Source organism: Rhodofomes roseus, assembly GCF_022264815.1.
Source record: "Rhodofomes roseus strain CIRM-BRFM 1785 chromosome Unknown C8Q71scaffold_3, whole genome shotgun sequence".
In the NCBI taxonomy this organism is placed as follows: domain Eukaryota; kingdom Fungi; phylum Basidiomycota; class Agaricomycetes; order Polyporales; family Fomitopsidaceae; genus Rhodofomes; species Rhodofomes roseus.
Genome location: NW_025952959.1, coordinates 1,795,101 through 1,817,666, shown reverse-complemented (window position 1 = coordinate 1,817,666; position 22,566 = coordinate 1,795,101). Strand labels below are relative to the sequence as shown.

Below are 22,566 nucleotides of genomic sequence, written 5' to 3'. Positions count from 1 at the left end.
TGAGCATCCGCCGTTTGACCCTCGACCTCCTCGTCTGGTGCCACCGCATCGGACCCACGGATGCCCGCATGAGCATAAGGGACGATGCCCTGCTCGTCGAGTCCGATATCAATGGTCGGAACAGGCTCCGCCCGCACAACGGTCACGTTCGTAGTCCTGGTCTGCTTGTTTGTGCGACGACGGGGGTTGGAGCGTTTCTGAGCGATGTGAATAGTGGTCGTTCCGAATTGGGCGCGAAGGGACAGGCTGTCGACCTCGCCGTATAGCGTCAAGATGTCATTGAACGGCATGATGTGCCATTTCGAGAGTCGCCAACTACCCTGGTCGAGGAGAATGTTGCCGCAGAAGAACAGCCCCTGCCCACCACCCACTGGTATCATCGGCTGGTCGCCGGAGGAGGCGTCGGAGTCGTATTCGTCGTCATCCGGATCCGCCACTTGCATCGGAACACTCGTCAGCAGGGAGCTCCATTTCGCTTCCACCTGCGGGGTGTAGAGGAGCGCATTCAAGATATAGGCGATTGTCGCACCGAGAGCCAGGCTCTCGGCCCATCCACGCTGTACCGGTCCTGAGTCCTTCAAGTTTGCCATCACAAAGTAGCAGGCCATGGCACGGTTGTACTTAAATTTCCTGTGTCACGGTGAGTCACCTCAGGCTTTTTCACAAGCATCAATGGGAACATACCACCAAGCCTTCGCAGGGACTGCCGACGTGAACCGAGAAACATTCCTGTCCGGCCAGGTTCGCAACACCGTGGCGTACTTCCGAAAAGTGACGCGAACCTCGCATCGTGCTGCGGCCTCCTGCTGATGCTCCATGGACTCCCGGAAAGTCTTCGTCCACTCGTTGATATGTTTCTTGGTCGCCTCGATTGTCTCAGGGAACAGATCGCGTGGCTTAATTTGGTCGAAGACTCCATGGTGAAGCTGATAATGCATTGTCTTGTCCGTCGTGTAGACATTGATGTACACCACCTCCTCCGATGCTCCGGCGCCTTCAGGGTGTAAGCGGAATCCCCCAAAGTCCATCAGCTGCGCGTTGTTGTCCAGGATATATCGTGGGCCGGCCAACAGTTGGCTGACCTGCGTCATAGTGCGGCTCGGCAGCAGTGCCTTCACCAGCTTCTTGTGCGTATGCGTGTTCCACTGCAGGACATGGGAGGGCCGGCGAATCTCCAATCCAACGTCAATGTACCAATCCCCCTGCAACGCGGGGGGCATCTTCGTCCAATCGAGTGCCTCGCAGACGGAGATCATCTCGGCGGCGACGGCAGCATCGTCCTCCGGATCGTGGACGTAAGCGCCCTTCACTCCGCGCAACTGGTGGTAGAAGAAGAAGTCCTGAAAGTAGTCGGTGCCCTGCTCTGCGAGCAAGTCGACTGCGAGCCTCATCTGCGCGACTAGATCCGGCAATCGAGCGGGGGGAAGCGGGATGGCCCCGAAGTGGAACTGTCCCTTGTGGTCGCGGGCGAGGCGCTGGGCCGACACGTAGGTCGCCGGCCAATGCGACACATGCTCCAAAGTCATCTCCTTCAAACTGCGCAGCAAGACTTTCTCGTAGAACATTTCGAGAAACTCGTTAGCCACGCGGCTCGTCCCGTTATTCCATCGGTAAAGCTGGGGTAGCATGACACTGCAGAGGCCACGTTCCCCGACTTTGGCGAATGGGATGTTCGGAATGCTCCCCAGGTCTACGGACTCCGTCGTATCTCTCTGAGGACCGTCACTTTCATTAGTTTGTAGCACCAACACAAATAAAATAGCACTCACCGAGGTCGGCACCGTGTACTTGATATGGATGTGCTTCTGCAGTACATCTCGATACGATGGGACGGGAAACACCGAGATTGGGGCCGCGTACGGTAGATTGTCGCTGTGACCGAACACCGAATCGTAATCCCGCGAGAGAACGAACTCATCGTCACCCGGCTCGTCGCCGTGATCGCACCGGAATCCCTCCGTTAGTCCCTGCAGGGCGTCGATCCAGATGCGCTGCTCTCCGACACCGTCATCCAAGTCAAAACAACCTGCCAGCACGGCCCGCACGAAGTCGAATTCGTTGTTGACCCCCCGCTTCTTGTCCTCCAGAATATAATCAGTTTGGTTGTTGAAATGACGAAGGTTGAATTCCCTTCGAGTAAGGACTGCATCGGGATGAGACATGGTTATACGGGATCAAAGGACGGTCGATGTGGGCGGATGAGTGGGCAAGGACAGCGCATCCCCAACGACGGATATTTCAAGTAGATCCTACCTCGGCTATGTCTCGAGTAGCTTCAGCATGGCGATGCGTGTCCACCGCGGTACATACTGCGTGCCCTGCATGCCGCTCGCTTCCAGCTTGCGGTGGATAAGCGTGGGCCACGTTGTTGTACGAGGACCATGGCCATCAGCGGCTGAACAAGTTAATTCCTAACCAGGCCTCGTGTGATCCATGCCCACCGCACAAGGCCGCGCTAACCGTCGACTGCATGCTCTTATATGATAATCATTACACTCGTGGTTTTGTCTCATCAACACGTTACTCCTAAAGCATCAGCCGAGTCCACGTGCAAACTTCATGTTGATCCGAGATAATTATGTAATATAATGTTTTACAATTCAATTTGGCACAGTGCTCCCAAATCACCGTGATAATAGATTCATTACCATGCGAGTTATTAATCCCACGTCCCTAGTCCATTCCTTTGTTCACTGCCGGTATGATGATCCAAGCAAACATACAATCTAGCGGGAAGTTCTCCATGAACGCTACCCGCCGTCACGACCCGTTTCATCGTGCATTGTTTACGTCTCGCATGTCGTCCGCGCCCTCTATAGTCTCTCGAGAATATTTGCATGTCACTCGAGAATATGTGCATGTCACTCGAGAATATTTGCATGTCACTGTATCATTACCATACAAAGTAGCTTATCTATAGTTATAGTTATAGTTATCTATAGTTACATGGTCTCTGCTTAGGGCACTTCACTATAGGGCAATCCGTCTGCAGTTATAGTGGAATGATTGCCCAAAGTGCGCCTTTGGCGCATTGCGGCGTACACACCCCCAACCAGCTCGCCTATCATGCATCGCCCGCACTGCTAGCCAAGCCAGTAACGCAACGCTGTGAAGTGCGCCAATGACGCACCTCGCACGAGGGGCAGCGGATAATGGGACCCACGTGGGGGCACTGCTAGTGCACGCGCGCAAGTGCGCCAATGACGCATGCCCGCACAACCCTCCTGCGCGCTCGGCAGCCAAGGGCCGCCAAAGGCCATACGTGACGCGCTGGAAATGCGTCAATGGCGCATCCACGGCGCACCCACGGCGCGCTCTACAAGAGGCCTCAGGTATTGCTGAGCGCCGCAGCGCGTAGGAGTGCGCCAATGGCGCACTTTGTCTCCTCCGCACACTTTTCCGGCAAGCCGGCCCACCGTTCTACGAGAATACGCGTACGATATCATTGCGATTAGATACAGGGCGATATATACAGGGCGACGAGATGCGTGATACATTGTACAGTAGGCGTGACCGAGGACGCGCGAAGTCCGCTACGGAATGCAAGATACAAACGACATGGATATACTTACTTGCGGGAGCGCCGACTCGGGTTGCGACGCAACTTCTCCGCTGCCGATCCCTCGGGCACGCGCTCCTCCGCGTTGAGGTAGTCGAGGACGTTGACATTTCCGGAGGTACTGCTCTTCGACGCTGGCTTCCTCCGGGTCCTCTTCGATGACTCCGCCGAGTTCTTCGACGATGTCGACGCCTTGGACGGGGCACGCTTGCGCTCGGTCCGGGCCCTCTTGCTCGGCGGACCTTTCGGGGACTCTATGGAGGACCATGGCATCAAGCAGGAAGAAATTGACACTCAACACTTACCGTGTTCGTCGCCCTCGTTCTCTGACGGCGTCAAATCGCCGAGAGAGGATGATCTCTGGCGCGGGGGGTCGTCCATCTCGATGTCCCCCATCGCAAAGCCATCCCGGGGCACGTCCAGCATCCGCACGTCCGGCACGTCCTGCTCACCGCCGGCCTGATCGCGTAGCACAATATCACCAAGCGTGTGGTTGACCTCCTCGAGGTTGGCCAACGGCGGGGCACGCACCGGCGACCGCTTCGAGCCAGCGCGCGGGGTCCTCAACTGCGAGTTGTCGAAGTGGAAGGCACGGGGGGGGGTCGTCGGGAGAAGGTCGGCATGCGGCGCACGCTCTTCGCGAAGAGGGAAGTGGAGAGCCGCCTCCACGGCGTTGTCGTCGCGCGAGTCGTCGTCCTCACTGTTGTGGCGCGGCCGCTGCGTGAATGGCGCCTGCAAGCCGCTATGTTCCGCCGCGTGGCCAGCCCGCTGGGATGCCTGGTAAGCAGCCCCCAGGCGCGCGTCGCTATCCTCGTCGCTGTCGTTGCTGTCGTCGCCGTCGTGATGCTGCCAATGAAAAGGTGGCGGGGCGCTTCGGCGTTCGGGCGCCCGCGGAGTGTTCTCTTGGTCGTTGAGCGCGCTGCTGGGGCGGCCCAACGGGGCACCTCGAGGCCGCATGCGCTCCTTCACGCCCTTGGGGACGGCATGGTCCCGAGTAGGTTCCTCCTCGTCGACCTCGATTGCGTCGGCCGGGATTTCGCGAGGAGATTCCTTCTCGACTTCCACCTCCATCTCGTCCGGCTGGACCTCGCGACCCTTGCCCTTGTCCTCGCGCGACATGCGTGGCACGTCCTCGTCGTCTTCGCCTTCCGGTTGGCCCGGCTCGCCTTCCGGTTGGGCCGGCTCGCCTTCTGGTTGGGCCGGCTCGCCTTGCGGTTCGCCCGGCTCGCCTTGCGGTTCCGCCGGCTCGCCTTCCGGTTGGGCCTGGGGTCATCGAGCGAGACTTGCTCTTCTGCGCACGCGGCTCCGGAGGCACGTCCTCGTCGCCGGAGGTCTCGATCGTCTCGGGCGAAACGGGCTTCAGCGGCTGCCTCTTGCGCGGCTTGCCCGCAGTCTTCTTCGGCTTGGGAGTCTCCTCGGTGGACTCCACGACGATGGGCTCGGCAGGATTACTGCCTTCAGTGGACAGCCCCGCAGACGCCGTCGACTTGCCGGACTTCGAAGATGAAGCCTTGCTCGTCGACTTCTTGGTCGCCTTCGGCTCCACCGGGATCTTTGTCGCGGCTGCCTTCGGCTTCCTCGTCGCCGGAGCCTTCGGCGCGGCCCGCTTCTTCGTCTTCTTCGAAGTGCCCTCGTCGGAGTCCTCGTCGCCGATGTCGATCTCCGCGTCATCGGCGTTGGCATTGTCGTCGCCTTCACCGACCTCGCCCAGCAGTGTGCCTATATGTGATGAGATTGGTGCCCCAGATGTCCTAAAAAGTACTTACGAGTCCGCGGGTCAGCCTTCACAAACGCGGAGTGCATGATCCACTTGTCATAACTCATGATGTTGAGGTAGACGTCGGGGGTCTTCAGGCAAAGAAGTCGGTATACCCAGACGTCTTTCAACTGCCCGAGCCGCCAGAGCCGCCCAGTCATCTGCGCATCCTCAAGTGCCGACCACGTGGTATCCTTGAGACATAATGTTTAGTTTGTTCCGCATACCAATAAAGAAACTTACAAGGAAAATCAGGATGGACGCCTCGGGGAGGTTGAGGCCGGTGATGCCAACACTCGACATCACAAGTACGCGGGGATCATCTCGACCGCCGTTCTTGAACTGATCGATGATCAGCGGACGCTTGTTTGCCGGGACGTCGCCGTTCAGAACCAGGTACTTGATGTCATAGAACGCGAGGACCTAGTCATTATTAGCTCCATTGAAACGGAAGTCAAGTTGACAATACTCACTCGCAGCAAGACGGCGTTGTTCGCCGGGAACGCGGAGTACATGACGATCTTGTCGGGGTGGTCGGGATCACCTCGTGATCTGTACTGGTAGCCCTCGTCCGGCCAAAGCTTGTTGCACTTAGGGTACTTACCCATCTCGTCGGTGTTGAAGCAGATTCCGTATTTGCGACGCAGGGGCACCGGTTGATCCTTCTTCAGATGATATAGGATGATGGTGATGGCGAGCCTCAACTTGGTCGACGGCTGCACATCGAACTCCTCCTTTGTCTGCGGAATCTTCCACCCCGACGGCGGGTAGTTTGCCGGGTGCGACAGAGAGCGACGGAAACCCAGATAGAAGTCCTGTTAAAAGATCAGCCATCGGATCATCAACGATCGAAAATGCACCATTGGCGCACTCGCGCGTGGGCTCCTGACAACCTAGCCGCGGCCTCGTACAGAAGTCCCATAATGCCCCAATGACGCACACGCGCACCGCGCTCCGTGGACTGCATATTACCGGACCGAGCTGAATGCTCTCGCGCAGGTGCGTCATTGGCGCACTCGCCCGTCGCGCTGCTGCATCTGCGCTGCGGGCGTCCCTTTGAGGAGTGCGTCATTGGCGCACTCGCCCGCCGCGCTACCGCATCTGCGTTACGAGCGTGCCTGCGAGCAGTGCGTCATTGGCGCACTCGCCCGCCGCGCTGTCGCACCCGCGTCGCGAGCGCTCCTGTGACGGGTGCGCCAATGGCGCACCTGCGCCCAAGTGCGCCGATGACGCAATTTCACTACACAGAATGAACTCACCTTGCCCGCCCGTCCCTTCCCCTTCTCAGACCGTTCAGCAAACTCCTCTGCCAGCCTCTCGAAGAGGTCCATCTCCGCGTCCGACATCTTCAACGGCAAGATGATCTCGTGGTAGTCGGGCAATCCGCTGATTGCCTGCCCCGCGAAGTCCAGAGACCGCAAAGTGCGGCGGGCGATGTGGCCGATAAACAGCCGACGGCAAACCTCCATGGTCTTCTCCAGCATAGGGACGTACTCGCCCTTGATCATCGTGTCCGCCTCTGCGTCCATGCTGCCCGTTAGCACGCTTTTCAGCTTGCTCGAGGCCTCCTCGTCGCGCTTCATCGAGGCTGCGTCTCGACGCTTCGCCGCGGCCAGATTGCGCTTCCATTGAAGCAGCTCAGCGGCCCCCTCGCTGAACGCCTTGATCCCGAGGACCCAACCAATTGCCGCGAAGTCCTGCAACTTGGTTAGCGATCATAGCAGGCACATTACTCGGTCACTTACCATGGCATTTGTTATGCCCGGAGTCGCGGACATCCCGATGGTCATCCCCGACTGCTTCCGCGCCATGCGAATGGCCATGTACGACTTGTTCAACGTCCGGACCTCGTGGATTTCGTCGACGATCAGCGCACCCCACTGCTGACCGTACACCGTCTGCGCGCTCGCTTCTGCCCACTCGCCAGGCTCGGGGTATCGCGGCGTACCGTCGGCCGACTTGTCGTCAGCCTGGGTGAACATATCCGTCGCGTCGGATGTAATCGCCTGTCATGCGCATTCTGAGCACCATGCATGGTCCTATTTAAAGTACTCACCTTGATCGTCGCCAGCACAATTCGCCGAATTGGCTGGTGCTTCACCTTCTTCCACACCAAATCCCACCACTTGGCACGTGATGCTGTCGTCCCCGTGTACGGCAGGAGATCGAACTCCTTCCACTGCACATACCGGTGGATCTCGTTGGTCATCTGCTTGTGCAGCGTGACCGGGACACTGATGAGAGTCGGGAGATCCTCGATCTCCTTGCTATATTTAGCTAAGAAGGATTAGCGTTGCTTGGATTCCAATGATATGTTACCTATTACTTACCGAACATGCCGGGATACCTCTTCGTCTGCTTGTAGACCTGATGCAGCCACGCATGCATGCAGATGAATCCAATCACCTGCATCGTCTTGCCGACCCCAACCTCGTCCATCAAGAGGACGGGCTTGCCCTCAAACATGTTGACGAGCATCTTGACAATGCCCACCAACTGGTGCCACCGCGGGGTTAAGCTCACCGCGCTCCCAGACTTCAGCGCCGTCTGACCCTCCGGGCTCCACGCGTCGGTTGACCCGCTGGGATCCTCCATCGTGTTGAAAAACGGGAGCGTGTGCTCCTTCTCACGGCCCAGGGCGGCCCACATCGTGTCGAGGTCGCACTCCGCATACTCCTCAACGCCCGAAGACCAGTCATCGAGATCGATCTTGTCCTCGGGGATGACGACCTCGAAGTCCTCCTCTTCGTCGATCTCGCCGATTGCCTTGTTGAGATTGCCGAGCACGGCGTACACCTCGTCTTCGGACGCGAGCAGCTTGATCGCCTCGCGCATCGGCTTCGACAGACCTGCAACAAACGGTCAATACAGGTCAAACAGAGAATGCACTCTTACCTTTCATCTCGACTGCTGGATCAACCAGCGACTTCTTGATCTCCACGGCATCCTTCTTGAGCTTCTCCAGCCGTTCCTTCAACTTCGGCTGGTTATCGTACTTCTTGACGAGCCTAAACAAGGCCGCCAGCTTGTCTGCGTAAAACTTTACGACACTCTTGTCCGATTCCTGCACCTGACCTTCCGCGGAATTTTCATCAATCCCCTGCTTACGTTTCACCAATGCTGTCCAAATGTGTTAACACATGATACCCAAAATGAAGCAGGTCATACTTGACCACGCCGCCTCTGCCTCGCTCGAGGCGGTCTTGATCTTCGTCATGTCCGAGTTGATTCTTTGACACTCCGAGTGCCAAACGTGCGCCATCAGCCGCGGGACGAACGTCCCCACACCATCCGCCATGGTGTAAAACGGTGGGACTCCCGTCGCACCATCCTCACCAAACAGTGCACGCGCCACCATCGGGAACACCGCTGCCACTCCGCTCTCCTTCATACCCTTCATCTATAGGCCACCATTAGCACTTACCAATCCAATTTGTATGCACATACCTGGTCCCATTTCTTGGCCGCCATGATGTCGGTCGGCAACTGCTTGTAGTTGCCCAGCGCCTCGAGCGCCACCTGCCGCATGCGCCAGTGCGTCTTCATCATGAACGCGATCCACTCCTTCAAGGCCGTGCGGCCGGCGTTGAGGCTGTCCTCGGCGATCTTCCCTCGCAAGAACTTTTGCCGGTCGCCTCCGCTTTTCTCTTCGTATCGTTTCAAAAAGGACCGGACTTGGTTCACGACGTCGGGCTTCTCTTGCCACTCGATCGCGATGGAGCCTTCCTCCCACGGGCACCCACGAGTCGCCTCATTCTTGAAGACGCCGCCCGTCCATTCCCAGGCTTCGGGGGTTTCGACGAAGAAGTCGATGACGGCGGCGTTAATGGTCCAGACTGTCATGATGCACAGCAGTTGAGAAGAGAGGGGAAAAGGAATGAGGAGACGCTAAAGGCTATACTGACCTTATATCCCGCGGTATCCTGGCCATGCGAAATTTTCTTCCAAAATTTTCTGACGCATGGCATGGAAACGTAGCCATCGGCTCCATAAACGGCACTGCCGCGCTCGTCGCATCAACGGGAGAAGCTGCTGTGCTCTTCTAGACTCCGGTCTATACTGTATATGGACTCGCCGCTTTCGCGGACTGATCGCCTCATGTCCATATCACGTACACACATCATTCTTCGTGACACATTGCACAGCTCCGTCTTCACGGTCTAACCTTCCAATCTCGATCTCCTGTGATGATCTAATCCATCTCAGATCATCAAGGGTGCACAGAACGTAATCAAGGATGACACTGCGCAACAATGTTAAGTGTCAATGAAATGATTGCTTAATCGTTATGACGAATTACTATCCTTTGTACTGCCAGATGCAAACAATCAGGCTAGGATTACCCGCGTTTATGAATGACTTAAAACTCACGTCCTCCATTGGGACGGCTATGTTCACCCTCTTTCAAGAAAAGTGCGCCATTGGGGCACTCGCACACAGGCCGCCCGTTGATTTAGTGAATCCCAATTCGCTCGCGTAAAAAGTGCGCCTTTGGTGCATTCGTGCACGAGCTGCCCATTGGTTTACTTCATCCCAACTCGGACGCGCAAAGAGTGCGCCGATGGTGCACTTGTGCGCAGATCCCACTTGCAGTCGACCGTTCCACTCACTCGTTCAAAAATGCGCCATTGGTGCACATATGCACGAGAACGGCAACGCGCTCGAGCGGGGTGCCCGCGCGCCCAGGTGCGTCATTGGCGCACTCGCGCTTACTCGTGCCATTGATGCGCCTAACTGCCTCTCCCACGGCAGCCCGCCGTGTGGCATCGGCTCGTGTGTGTTCCAAGGCAATTTCTACTAGCATGTTCTTACACAAGCCCCCTACTTGGGGCCCAGTCTGTTCAACCTTCATGTAACCTTCATGTACAGCAAACACTACGGCGTAAGCCACAATGAGCACATTCATGATCCACTCATCTGCTTTGTCCCAAAGGGTGTCCGCCTACCGTGTTCGGCTGGGTCAATCATCGAACGCGCGACAGATCGCCGCGCGTACCGCTGATTGACCCAGCTCGCCCACTGGAAGGCTTCCACCCTTTTGTGAGCCCGCAGATCGTCGATCACCTAAGGTTTTCTGTGGGCAAATGTGCGTCATTGGCGCACGCGCGCGTGCTCGTCGGCTGCACACCGGCCGCCCACCGCGGCATGCCCCGTTGGCGCACATGGGCGAGCGCCGAGGCCATGCGCTGGAGTGCGCCAATGACGCACCCCGGCGCGGCCAAGTCGTGTGCATTGGAGCGCGCCGGCGGCGCAGTGTTCTCCCTGTGCACCGTTGGCGCACCTAGGGCCAGCGCTTAGGGGCCAGGGCCAGCGCTCACGGGCTAGGGCCAGCGCTTACGGGCTAGGGCCAGCGCTTACGGGCTAGGGTGGGCGCCTACTGCGACCCTACCCGACCCTACCTAGTCCCTTAACCTAAGGATGTGTCGCTGCGCGCTGCAAGCGGGGCATCGCGCGGGCTGTGGTGGTTGTTGTTGGTTCGATTTAGCGTCGCTGAGGGCCTAGCCCTATGGAGACGTACTAACTACCGTATTACGCTCTCCCTGCCAGGTCGTCTTCATCTGTTCGCGGCGCATGTCCGTCAGCCAAATCTTCAGGGGCAATGTATAGTAGTAGAATGATGAATGAACTGCAATGGAGTGTCCGACCGTCACCATAACCCCGCCTGCACGTCACCCGCCCGTCCTTGTCCCTGCCCGCCGACCTCCAGTGCGCGGTGTCTTCGTCACCGCCGTCACATCCTTCCCCTCTGTCTCCTTCAGTGCCAAGTCCCCATACGTGGTGGTGAAGCGTCCTGTGTCGTATATGTAAAGGAAGAGCGGATTGGTCATCGCCTGCGAGTTGAGCAAGCTTCGTATTGACTTACCAGCCGGTCCGACCTCTCGCTGGAGTCATTCAGACTGTGTTAAGATTGACAAGCTGCTGGAGCCCGAGGGCGCGGTCGAAGTTGACTTGCGGCATCTGCGCTGGCGGCAGATAGAGCTTGTGTGTAAGCAGATGTGTTGTGGCGGGGATGTGCTATCTCCTCCGTGCCTAGGTGAGTTGAGATTGAGTCCAAAGCCGTGCATATTTCTCAATTGTCATAGGGTTGACATGAACACCAAACCATGTACATAGTTAGCTTTAGTGTACATAGGGCTTGGCTCTCAACCACAATAAATCACATTTACCCTCATGTTGGATGATTCAGTTCTCGGAATAGTGCCTTTATTGCCATTCTAGGTAAGGACCAGACAATGCCACACTGAGGGTGTGCCACAGCAAGTTTTTTCTTTCTTCAAGTTGCTCTCTGACCTGGCACCTTTAGTCCAGCTCTGGCTGTGCTTCTCTTCCTCACCCTCACCAGGCATACCTGGGCATCAGTGAGCAGCTCCAAGTATGGCAAAATCAAATTACTAATCACTAAGGTTCCAGGATGGGCTTCCACAACGGCGTTGAAGGCTACAGCAGGCTTGTTTTCACTGCAACAGAAGCACAATTCAGCCTAGAGGAGGCCCTAGAAACAGCTTTTGACCATTTCTGGGACCCCAGGAGCTTCCGGCAGGATGCAGAGGAGGGGTTGGCTGGGGAGGAGATGGATCAGGACATGGCAGAGGAGGACATGGCAGAGGGGGTCAGTGCAGGGGATCATGAGGTCAGCAACACTGCAGAAGAACAAGGTATGTAATCTACATGGTCATGTTCTTGCACTTTAGCTTATACAGTTGTTATACAGAACATGACAAGGCAGCTGCCAGCGTCAAGCCCAAACAGACACGTGACAAACTTTGTGCGCATGCTAAAAAGAAGGCCAAGAAGGCCAAGAAGCTGCAGCAGGCAGCAGTTGTATGGGAGGCAGTTCAGGAGAGCCACGTCAAATGCGATGTGAGGCGGAGTTGGGCACACACCAAGGTGTGGTGGCAGGAGATGCGCGGGAATGGGTCGTCCACCGCAGCAAGTACAAAGTGGTCACGGCAGTGCCATGTAATCTCTGCGGAGGCTATCCAGTCAACAGTTGAACTGGACTGCTTGCCGGTCACAAGCACTGGCTACTCAGCACGGCGCAATGAGACCAAGGCGGGTATAGGACAGCACGAGGAGCCAACCCTGGAAAGTTTGATTGAGCAAGGATTTGATTACATGGAGTGGGATGGAATGTGAGTGCTTTTCCTGTGTTGTGACATTTTATACTGAGGCTTGCTAGGACTGCTGTGCCCATTCTCGACCATGAAGGGAGGGTGATTGCCCTTCTTGCTGGGCATCCTGCAGATGCAACCTGGCATAAGGTCACAGATGACCTAATCAATGACCTCAAGGCTTTGGAGAGAGATTTCAAACTGGAGAAGAAGCACAGTGAGCATCAACGAGGTGATGTTGTTGCAGTGGACTTTGGGATCTCATTCAGTGGGGGCCAGACTGAACCGCGCAACCTCAGTCAGCTTTCCTCCAACATCCCAGTCATCGCCAACTTCATTTGCTCCAAAGCTTGGCAGTGCTTCCAGCGATTTGGCAGTTCTTGCATGGAGACTTGAGCCCCCTCTCTGCACAACAACATGCAAGGCACCCTCCAGACGTTGCTTTCCCAGTACCCTGATTTGGTACACAATGTCCCGCCAGGCAATGGACCATCCACATGGGCAGGCAGGACTGTCAATACCTCTGCCCAATCAAGACCTGTGGTGACAGTTCCTCACAGGGATTATGCCAATCTGGCATGGGGCTGGTGTCTCATTGTGGTGAGTACCGATGCTACCTCATTCGAGCCAATAGGAGGCATAGCGGCTTGGCACCAATGTTCACACATACAAATGATGCCTTTTGCTATAAACAAGCTTCCTGCCAAGTGCTGTTATTGTGGCTCTGCACATAGCAAAAATGCGCCTATTAACAAAAGGAATTGCCCTCCGCTCGAAAACCGGTCCGCCAATCTCCCTGAAACTTTGCACCCATCATCTACATGATATAGATGTCCTACATACCAACTTTCAGCCCGAAATTCTGGTACCCTCTTTTGTAATTAATTCCTAACTGGCCCCTATTAATGTGTTCATTGAGAGGATTCACTGGGATCAAGCCACTGTCATAATTGAGTTAGCCATGTTTCCTGAGATTGTTTGCCAGATCATGAATCCTTGTGACGAGAGGATTAACACTGCAGTGGGAACAATGGCTCATCTCAGCCTATGCAATATGCGTGCAATCATTGCATTGGGTGCTCATGGCAGTGAATCTGTGGATCGAGAGGATTCACTTGTGCAGATTCTGTGACTTTGCTTCATGTTAGCAGAACTGCTGACTGAAGAGGTTGTGCAATGTCACTCAGGCTGCAAAGTGTGCACAGCTGCATGGCCTCAGATGCCTTTTGGGGACTGCAGCTGCTGCAGTGTGTCTGCGCTTACCCTTTTAGGAGCTGCACGTCTCCGCAGCTGTCTGTGCCTACCCTTTTGGGTGCTGCAGGTCTCCGCAGCTGCTGCTGCTGCTGTAAACTGCCCCCTCTTTACAGGGAGCATATAACTAGGGACCAAACCATCTGCATGGGTAACACCTCAGGGGTGTTCCTCCCCCGTCTCCATGAAGTCCAGCTCATCCTCAATGTCCATACCCGGTGAAACAGTATGTACGACATGATTGTGTGTTTTCTGGAGATGAAGCCGGTAAGCCTTAGCCTTCACTCTCCAGAACCCCTTGTCTGATATCGTGTGACAGGCATACCGTCAGTTCCGTGTGCAGAGCCATGAATTCGCGGCAATGTTCCCAGAGCTGACCAAATCTCAGGAGAATGATCTCGCAGCCATCGCGTCGCTCCTCGAGGTAGCTAATCATGCATGTACTTGAATACAATATTTGCTTATGAAATGTGTACATTGCAATCACAGTTTCAGGTCCCAATGAAGGTGTCCCTGGCTCTGGTTAGGGATGACTTGCCGCTACTAGCGGATGTCATCCCTATGTTTGAGATATTTCAGTCAGAGTGGCAGGCCGTCCTGACCATGGACGACATGTCTCGTTTCCATGGAGCTATAGAGGCAGCTCTAGCTGTGGCAACAAAGTACTACACTATTATGGATGAGACCGACACCTACGTGCTGTGCATGTGTGAGTGAACTTGACCATATTTGAGCACAATGTCTCACCATAACGAAGTTGTCCACCCCAAGTACAGACTTGATCACATCAAGGAATACTGGGATAACTTCTACCTCCAGAAGGCCCAGAAATTGATCAAGAAGAAGGTACACCGTACAATCCCCTTCTTACAAGGCATTTACATTGCTGACAATGTACATTCAGATGAAGGTCTATGCTGCAAAGTTTGGGCTGTACTTCTCCCCTGGTCCGTCATCCCAAGCCCCCGCTACCGGCAAATGTCCCATCCCGCAAGGCCTCAAGGGCATGCACAAGATTACTGAGGCCTTGCAGAGGACTGCAAAGAAGAACATGCAGCCGGCATTGAAGTCTAGTGGATTACCAACCACGGTTAACAAGGAATATTCCATATGGGCTGCTCATGGAGCTGAACCTGAGCACGGCGATGCCCTGGCATACTGGAGGGTAAGTGACCTTAAATATGTGTCGCTGGCACTGCAAGCTGAAGAGATCCTAGAACAAGACCATCCAGACTACCTTCCCGGTCCTGTTCCGCATCGCCATGGATTATTTGCCCATCCAGTCAACATCTGTGCCCAGCGAGAGGGTGTTCTCTTCAAGTGCTGAGACTGACACTCCTCGTCAAAACCGCATGGGGCCCAAGCTGATGGAAGCCACGCAGGTCTCCAAATACCTGATCAAGCAAGACAGGCTGTCCTTCACGTCTCACACAGATGTCTCGCCTGTGGAGTAGGCCCTCCCACACTGGCAGTAACATTGCCCCTCACCATATATCATGTCCCCGTCTCATATCAATGATATCATCTTGTACTTGCAATCAACGTCATATCTTTCATGGAATCCTCATGAGACGTGTAACTCTCCTCTCTGATGGTAGCATACCGGTCCTGAGCCGCCATCGCCTTCAGCACCTACCTGACAATATTCTTCTTTGCACTGGCATGAGTGGCATCTTAGGGTTTTGCTCACCGTCATCGCCTGTCAACGATGTCTTCTGGATCACAAGCTGTGGTTCACTGTGCACGCTCTGCCTTGAGCTCCCAGAAGGAGACTACAGGCTGTGGAGTCAGCATTCATAGCAGTCTGTGTTCCGTAAGTGTCTCCCATGGGTCAGACGAGTCAGACAGTTGAATATATTCACTGATAGGGCCCCATATGGTTCAATGCCACATGATGTGGTTGGAACTTGACTCTGGTGTAGAACTAAAGATGGACAATCTGTTGTATTCTGTGTACCCATCAATTGACTATGTTACTCCCGTACCATTGGATGCTTTCCTGGGACATGTAGTGGGACAGCAAGGGCGTAATGACCCAGGGAGCATGGTCACATGGGTGGTGTGCCAATTGAGCTGAACTAAGCCATGTGAGCTGAACTGAGTCAGCTGGTAAGCCCAGCTTGGCGTCTAGCAATGCAGGCTAAGGGCTGTGTCCAATGAGCTGGTCTGGAATTGAGCCGGCTCAACTCAGACTCCTTAAAGGTCACATGTTTGGCCAGCTTGTTTCGGCTCCCGAGCCGCAGCAACACTAGTCTCTGCTCTTGTCTTACACCACTTGTGTCTTCCCTCACAGGTTTCAGAGACCTTGTTAAGCCCTCCATTGCCAGTGGCTGCTGTCCTTAACTGGTCTTTGTAAGACCTTGGCCTATCTGGGAGGCCTTGTTCAGGGGTGTGAACAGGCTTCACGGCTCTATAGGCCAGGGGCGACCTTGGTGCACTGCTGCCAGTGCTGTTGGGTGAGTCCTAGATGGGGCGAGGAGCCTGTCGAGGGTCGTTCCTAGACGGGCGAGGAGCCTAGTCGAGGGTCGTCAGCGTGGCAAGGAGCCGGCTGTTGTCATCAGCAAGGCGAGGAGCCGGCTGTAGTCGTATGCTGGCGAGGAGCCTGCAAGGAAAGCCCACAGCGAGGAGCCCAGGGCAACGAGCTGGCGAGGAGCCGCCCGGTTTAGGAGACAGCGAGGAGCCGTGCTCCTCAGCGCGGCGAGGAGCTCGCACTGTTTGTCAGAGTGCGAGGAGCACTCTCGACTAGAGACAAGACTCCACACTCAACGGTGCGGTGATTCGCACGCGTACGAGGTGGCAGTAGAGGGTTAAGATCAGTTCCTTCCCAAAAAGGAAGGCAGATGGCTAAGTACATGCACGATCTAATCTTATCTACACTAGATGGTTCATAATCTATAGTACTGGACAGGCATAGTGATGCCTATCCGTCACAGTCTTGTAGTCTGTTGAGTGTCGCCTTCACACTTGCCACTCTCTTTTCACTCCTTGATCAACACTACCACCAATATTGAGGTTCACTAGGCAGCCTGGCATCAGTCTCAAGAGTGTGCAGCCAGAAAAAATCTCACATGGAAAGTTCAAAGCCTGTCAAGCTGGGCCATTGTGAACAATGCATGTGCATGAACTTGTTAATAGAACATACAACCTGGCACACCATGAGCAGTGTCATCTTATAAGTGAATCTTCTCCCACACATGTTGAAGAGGGCTTCCATGGACAGCCCCAGTATATTCATAGTAAAGATGTTGTGGTTTCCCTCTTGTCCAAACCAATGTATTGTTGAATTGGTTTGACTCTCCAACTCCTCATACACCTCCTCATTATCCAGCTGCTTGAGGAAGCTCTGTCACTCCCAGCTTCACTGCAACACAGTGTCCAGTGGCCAGGTCAATTGCAGCATACACATCACCTTGTATCAGTCAGCCCAAGGTCACAGGCAATTTGTCAAGTAATGCACTGAAAGCACCTCATCCTGTTACCACTGTGTCCAGCTAACCACTCTATTCATTCTGTATGAAGTACTTCAGCTCAAAGACAACAATCTAACAAACAACACTCTGTTGCACAATGGAATGGTGCTATGTTGACTGGCATACCAACAGAAAAACTGGCATACAACAGAAACAGTAACAATACACATGCACATATGAAGCGTCTACACACAACAACTCCCTCTTCACCGAGCTTCAACTTCAGCCGGAAGCACTTCTGTTGCTGGTGGTGCCTGTTGTGCCCGTGTCATCGCAGCACCGAGGGCTTGCGTGCGGAATGCAAGGCCGCGAGTTTTCTCAATGATGGATTGATAAACAGGAAGTGCCGGACGGTGAATCTCAATGACATTCTGGATAAGACGTCAGACCCGGCTTAGGCAGCTGCACTGAACCACGACGTCGACGTACCTTCTCGAGATCAATTTTAGCATCGGCACCCATACGTGTCTCGCGGATAAGGTTGACGATCCATTTCTCACCGTCCTCCTTCGAGAGATTGAGCCTCTCAGACAGATCGCTGCATGCGCCGACCGGCATCAGATGAACGAGCACTAGAGGCGAGGCGAGTAAAAGGCACTCACGCGATGTCTATCCTCTGGTGGATACGGCAGTATGCCTCGCTGATGAGGTACCGTGCGTTGTCCATGAAGTCATCCCTGAACTCGGTGAGGAAGAAGTCGTTGCCAACGACGTGCTCCGCGCGCCCCAGCTCCTTCTGCGCAGCCTCGAAGTCGAACTCGACGTAGAGCTCCTTGAGGAAGTTCGTGGTCGGATCCTGGTATTGGTACTCCTCCATCTGGATGACTTTGACGATTTCCCGAATCGAGTGCCGCACACGCGAGGAGAGGGCTCCGGTACTCGACTTGCGCGAGAGGACGGCGGCGGCGGCAAGATAGCGGAGGATCCACGGGCAGGAGGTTTGGATCGTGTTAAGGTAGGTAGGGGAGAGGAAGGTCTCGAGGAGGAGGGTGCGTCCCTCCGGGTGGTTGAAGTAGACGAAGAGGGACCAGTGGAGGAGCCACGTTCGCGAATGAAGCTGGGTGAGCGCGGGATCGGTGATGCTAGACGACGGCGCGGAGGCGAACTGAGGTACAGAAGGCGACCGCGAGTCGATCGCCTCGCGTAGAGTGTTGAGCTCCTCGAGCGCGACGTCCCATTTTCCTGTGAGGATATCGGACGCTAGTTTGCCCCAGTGAGCAGACATGGTGAGGTCGGGGTCGGTGGAGAGGACGCGGAAGTGGTAGAGGTAGTCGGCCGCGCCACTGTAGTTTCCATAGCTATATTGGAATTGCCCGAAGTTGTAGAGGGCGTTGATTTGCTCGAGGGTGACCTTTGAAGAGATGGAGAGATGATACGAAAGATAGGATGAGCGTGCGTACATTGTAATGCTCCTTGAGGTATTGCAAGTTCTGGTTCTTGTCCTGGCGCAGCGACTGCGCTACCTCAGGGTTCGTGATGACATCGAGGACAGCCTGTGCGTCTTGCTGGAGGCGTTCGTTGGTCGAGAGAGCGTTCTCGCGCTTGCCCGCGAATTCTGCTGGGTGTCGGCGGCGCGAACGAATGGCGATGATCGGAACTCACCGTCTGGCACGGCCTCGTCTGGGTAAAGCTGCTCGAACAGACTGACTGCATAGTCGACCATGTTGGTCTCCTTCGCGAGCTCATACTGGGCCTTCTGGACCTGCTCTGCGGGGAAGAGCTCGTTTTCGACGATGTGTGTGAGGAGGGGAAACACGAGATGCCTGTCGCAGTGGGGGATGATGGTTCTCGTGAGGTCGTATTCCGCCATTTTGGATGCGAGGGGATGCGGCGACGAGCAGGCTGCTTTTGAGGACGGCCACACTCAAAATTCGACCTGCCCGATTGGGCGAGCGCGTGAGCACGTGCGCCCCGCCGACACGTCCTCCGCGCGCGCACAACGCCCTCCACAACGCCCACAACGGCCTCCACACCGCCCACGCCGTCGCCCACGCCGTCTCTGCTCCCAGCATGACTGCCATCACCCGCAACCTGCCGTGGTTCGTCAAGGACCTAGGGGTCGCCATTGTCGGCCAGGTGCGTATTGTGCTCGCCCAACTGCAGCCCGCAACTCACCGGCAATCGCAGCATTGCTATTCGTCTCTCGTCGAAAACCTAGACCTGGGCGATGTAGCCTGCCTCAAATACTCCCTCTCCAAGGGCCTGGGAGTGGGCATTGTCCTCGGCGGCTCCATCATGAAAGTGCCTCAGCTGCTTCTCAGTACGTTCTCTCTTCCGTACCCGCTGCGACTGCTGATGTGCACTAGTCGTATCCGCACGGTCTGCGCGCGGCATATCCCTCATCGCATACGTCCTCGAGACACTGGCCTACGCCATCACCCTCGCCTACTCCTACCGCAACGAGTTCCCCTTCTCCACTTACGGCGAGAACCTCTTCCTCACCCTCCAGAACGCCGTCATCACCCTCCTTATCATACATTACCCTGCAACGAGACAACTCACGCGGGCCCCGTCATCTGCACCGCGCGTGGCTTCAGCCGCACTCGCCATGGTCCTATGCGCCGCAGCCTTCGTCTTCCTCCCAAAGTCTGCGCTCACTCCCCTCCAGCTCGCAACGCTCCCTCTGTCCCTCTTTTCCAAGTTTCCGCAAATACGGCAGAACTACCGCTCCAAGAGCACCGGCCAGCTCTCTGCCTTCGCGGTCATCGCCCAGATAGGCGGCTGCCTCGCGCGCTTGTTCACCACCGCGACCGAAGTCGGGGACCCTCTCGTCAGCGCAGGCTTTGCCCTGGCCCTCGCGTTGAACTGCATCCTCGGCGCGCAGATGTGGATATACTGGGGTCAGGAAGAGAAAGACGACTACGGCAAGGTATCGATTGGGCTGACTACGCTCAATACGCCCGCCGAGGAGAAGCAGAGGCAGTGGTCGTCCGCACCAACCCCGGCTATATCGAGCGCGAAAGTTGAAGTCGTCGTTCCTCCTCAGTCGCCGAGGGCCTCTGGTGGAAGGAAGTGGGCCAGAAAAGTTGATTGATCTTTCCGCCTAGTCATTGCTCCGAGTCTGCTTTCGGGTAATTTATACAATCGTTTCTTTCGGTCCACTTGAAGTACGCTGCCTGCCCACCGTTGACGCGTTTCTCCTATTTCTCACCCGCACGCCTGATCTGCCATGTCTGTAGGATGGCGTCAACACTTGCTCAGGTGATTGCGGAGTCAACACATACCAACTCGTACGTCTTCACTGCATCTTCGTATGAGCTGAGGATGCTCGAGCGCGCGCCGCTGTTCGGCTCGCGTATGGCATCGATTATCGTCGATAGCTCCGAGTAGAAAGGGTCGTCCTGAGGTGCGTTAGACGTCTATTCAGTGTGAGAGATGCTTGCATAAACGTACATCTGGAAATGTGTGCATTTCTAGCGGCGCCGACTTTCGTCAACATCGTACGCATGAAAATAATGCTTGGACTAGCAGACCTTCGCCCGCCACACCCGGCCTGCGAACGGACAGCACAGGTGTCGATCCGTACGGGTCAATCAGCTTGAGTCTATATCCATCCGCGTACACTTCAAATTCCGTATCGTACGTTGCACCTGTGCAAACCCATCGCCCGCTCAGCATCGACGACGAACGTGCGTTTGGGTGACCTACCGTGCAACGCGATGACATGGGTGAGTGCGCCCACGGCGCCGCCTGCGTACTTCCACGTCGCGCTCGTCAGCCTCGGGAGCCGTTTCTCGGGCGGGATAGCAGTCTCGTCAAAGCGCTTGGCTGAGAGTGCGCCGGGGGCTTCGTCGTGCGACACGATGTGAGCGGAGACGGAGGGTAAGACGACATCGCCGCCGAAGTAACGCGAGAGATCGCCTGGCGGGGGCGAATATGAGTGGCTGTGACTGCAGGCAAGGACGGGCTGACAGACAGAAGTGCGTGGCTTGCTCGACGATGGCTGTGTGAGGGACAAGGTCGTTACCGATGTCGCAGATGCAATAGGCTACCTCTGCTTACGGCCGCCCGACGAATCTTTGTTCCACCATGACTGCGACGATGAGGTGGTATGGGCGTGGTCAACAGGATTCGCGACTACTCACAAGTTTCCGGGCCCATTCGCTGCAGCAATGAGATGCATCAGCGCAACGATGACGCCTGCACTATGAGTGAACGCACTAAGCCATCACGTATCTCGCATTCGTCCCCATCACTACTAGGTTGTTTTCCTTGATGATCTGCCTGTAACGTATGTGCAGGGAGTCTTCACTTTCACGGCCGCTGAGTACTTACTTCATCATTTGTACCGCTGTGGCACGAGTCCAGGATCACCCGCATGGCCGGCAACAGCTGCAGTAGTACCTACCTTTGGAATACCGCAGCATATACCCGACGCCGACGAGCGTTCGCCGCTTGTCTAGCTCAGCAGCTACCCGCCAACAGCCATCCACAGGCCCGCTACTGACAGGCTTCTCGACGAAGAGCGCGCAGCCCGGGAACGCACTGGTGAGCTGCAGCTCGAGATCCTTACCTGAGAGGTCGCTCCCGCGCGCAAAGGGCGGAGCCCCAACAACAGCCAACCTTACGCATCCCGCGTTGAAGGTCTACTCGAGGACATAGTAACTGAGGAACGTACTGAGGAAGCAGGTCATCCGAGAGGGCCGCGGCGGCTTCGGAGACGGTTGAGAATGCCCTGCATGAGACATACGCTGGGGCGACTTCAGACGCTAGCTTGCCTTCCAGAGCAGCAGCGGCGCGGCTCTGGTCGGGGTCAACGAGACCGACGACGCGGAGTGACTTTCCTAGTTTGCTGGACACGCCGATCCTTGTACCAATATGTGCTAGAGATAAAAATACGACGCACCTCTCGAGACGACGCGACTGATACAGTTGGTGATTAGAGCAAACCGTCAGATTCAGCGGCTGCGCACTGACATGATTCCACGGCCCTTCGACTGATCCTGTGAATAGGCGGGAATCAGTCCGCAGAGATGTGTTGTTGCCTGTCCTGTGCGTACCAAAATTGATTTCTCCCGCGCCGACAAGGAGGACGTTGAAGGTCATGGTTGGCTACAAGGGGGTTAGTCTTGCGACACGTGGGTCGAGTCGATGTATCGATGTATCGACGGTGGCGGAAGAAAGCCTCGCATGTGCTGAAGACGAGCTCATCGATGCCGGAGATGGTCCTCAGTAACGCGGACGCCATGTAACGCGTGAGATATGTTGGAACACTCAGCCTGGATATGGTTGCGCAGGCAGTCCACGCGAGATATATTCGCAGACTGGAATGACAGACACGTTCAGAGCAACTGACAGTGGGCGGCGGGAGACGGCCAAGCGGAGGCTGTGGTGGCAGTGGGCTGGATGACCGCGGTGCGACAGTGGCAGTGCACGTGATCTGGCGTAGTGGCATCGCGACTTTGCTCATGCCCTCCT

At 55.8% G+C, this 22,566-nt stretch overlaps 6 protein-coding genes across 6 annotated transcripts; 2 read left to right on the top strand and 4 right to left on the bottom strand.

Moving 5' to 3' along the window:
• Positions 1-485: 485 nt before the first annotated feature.
• C8Q71DRAFT_700003 (uncharacterized protein) lies at positions 486-1,391 on the bottom strand (the record flags this gene model as incomplete). The annotated part of the gene is made up of 2 exons (XM_047920098.1): positions 486-620; positions 681-1,391. Coding segments are annotated over 2 exons (846 nt in total), but the record flags the coding sequence as incomplete, so codon positions are not given.
• A 3,923-nt stretch (positions 1,392-5,314) lies between these two features.
• On the bottom strand, positions 5,315-8,030 carry C8Q71DRAFT_682429 (P-loop containing nucleoside triphosphate hydrolase protein; the record flags this gene model as incomplete). Its single annotated transcript, XM_047919766.1, has 7 exons — positions 5,315-5,509; positions 5,559-5,738; positions 5,789-6,130; positions 6,575-7,012; positions 7,061-7,321; positions 7,372-7,592; positions 7,646-8,030. Coding segments are annotated over 7 exons (2,022 nt in total), but the record flags the coding sequence as incomplete, so codon positions are not given.
• Positions 8,031-11,727: 3,697 nt separating this feature from the next.
• Positions 11,728-12,823, top strand: C8Q71DRAFT_854306 (uncharacterized protein; the record flags this gene model as incomplete). The annotated part of the gene is made up of 3 exons (XM_047927025.1): positions 11,728-11,971; positions 12,028-12,448; positions 12,496-12,823. The coding sequence occupies 3 exons, from the start codon at positions 11,728-11,730 to the stop codon at positions 12,821-12,823; spliced, it is 993 nt and encodes a 330-aa protein (XP_047783259.1).
• A 4,341-nt stretch (positions 12,824-17,164) lies between these two features.
• Positions 17,165-19,124, bottom strand: C8Q71DRAFT_739706 (eukaryotic translation initiation factor 3 subunit 6). Its single transcript, XM_047922723.1, has 5 exons — positions 18,751-19,124; positions 18,549-18,703; positions 17,751-18,499; positions 17,578-17,686; positions 17,165-17,519 (listed from the first exon to the last, which is right to left on the bottom strand). Exons 1-5 carry the CDS (start codon positions 18,956-18,958, stop codon positions 17,355-17,357), a joined length of 1,386 nt encoding a protein of 461 aa, XP_047783258.1. The 5' UTR covers positions 18,959-19,124; the 3' UTR covers positions 17,165-17,354.
• A 34-nt stretch (positions 19,125-19,158) lies between these two features.
• Positions 19,159-20,182, top strand: C8Q71DRAFT_700811 (mannose-P-dolichol utilization defect 1 protein; the record flags this gene model as incomplete). The annotated part of the gene is made up of 3 exons (XM_047920142.1): positions 19,159-19,224; positions 19,276-19,408; positions 19,455-20,182. 3 exons carry the CDS (start codon positions 19,159-19,161, stop codon positions 20,180-20,182), a joined length of 927 nt encoding a protein of 308 aa, XP_047783257.1.
• Positions 20,183-20,235: 53 nt separating this feature from the next.
• On the bottom strand, positions 20,236-22,510 carry C8Q71DRAFT_356636 (putative oxidoreductase C terminal-domain-containing protein). The gene is made up of 15 exons (XM_047918046.1): positions 22,149-22,510; positions 22,066-22,091; positions 21,995-22,011; positions 21,767-21,940; positions 21,497-21,711; positions 21,424-21,439; positions 21,310-21,372; positions 21,234-21,252; positions 21,151-21,181; positions 21,065-21,091; positions 20,797-21,009; positions 20,622-20,738; positions 20,542-20,561; positions 20,373-20,489; positions 20,236-20,321 (listed from the first exon to the last, which is right to left on the bottom strand). Exons 1-15 carry the CDS (start codon positions 22,192-22,194, stop codon positions 20,289-20,291), a joined length of 1,134 nt encoding a protein of 377 aa, XP_047783256.1. The 5' UTR covers positions 22,195-22,510; the 3' UTR covers positions 20,236-20,288.
• Between the last annotated feature and the right edge of the window lie 56 nt (positions 22,511-22,566).

Coding starts and splice junctions, on each gene's coding strand:
- C8Q71DRAFT_739706 (XM_047922723.1), bottom strand. CDS start 18,958: ATGGCGGAATACGACCTCACGAGAACCATCATCCCCCACTGCGACAGG. Junction 18,704..18,750: donor AGACGAGGCCGTGCCAGACG/GTGAGTTCCGAT, acceptor GACACCCAGCAG/AATTCGCGGGCAAGCGCGAG. Junction 17,687..17,750: donor CACCAGAGGATAGACATCGC/GTGAGTGCCTTT, acceptor CGGCGCATGCAG/CGATCTGTCTGAGAGGCTCA.
- C8Q71DRAFT_356636 (XM_047918046.1), bottom strand. CDS start 22,194: ATGACCTTCAACGTCCTCCTTGTCGGCGCGGGAGAAATCAATTTTG. Junction 22,092..22,148: donor CGCGGGAGAAATCAATTTTG/GTACGCACAGGA, acceptor GCCTATTCACAG/GATCAGTCGAAGGGCCGTGG. Junction 20,490..20,541: donor AAATGCACACATTTCCAGAT/GTACGTTTATGC, acceptor AACGCACCTCAG/GACGACCCTTTCTACTCGGA.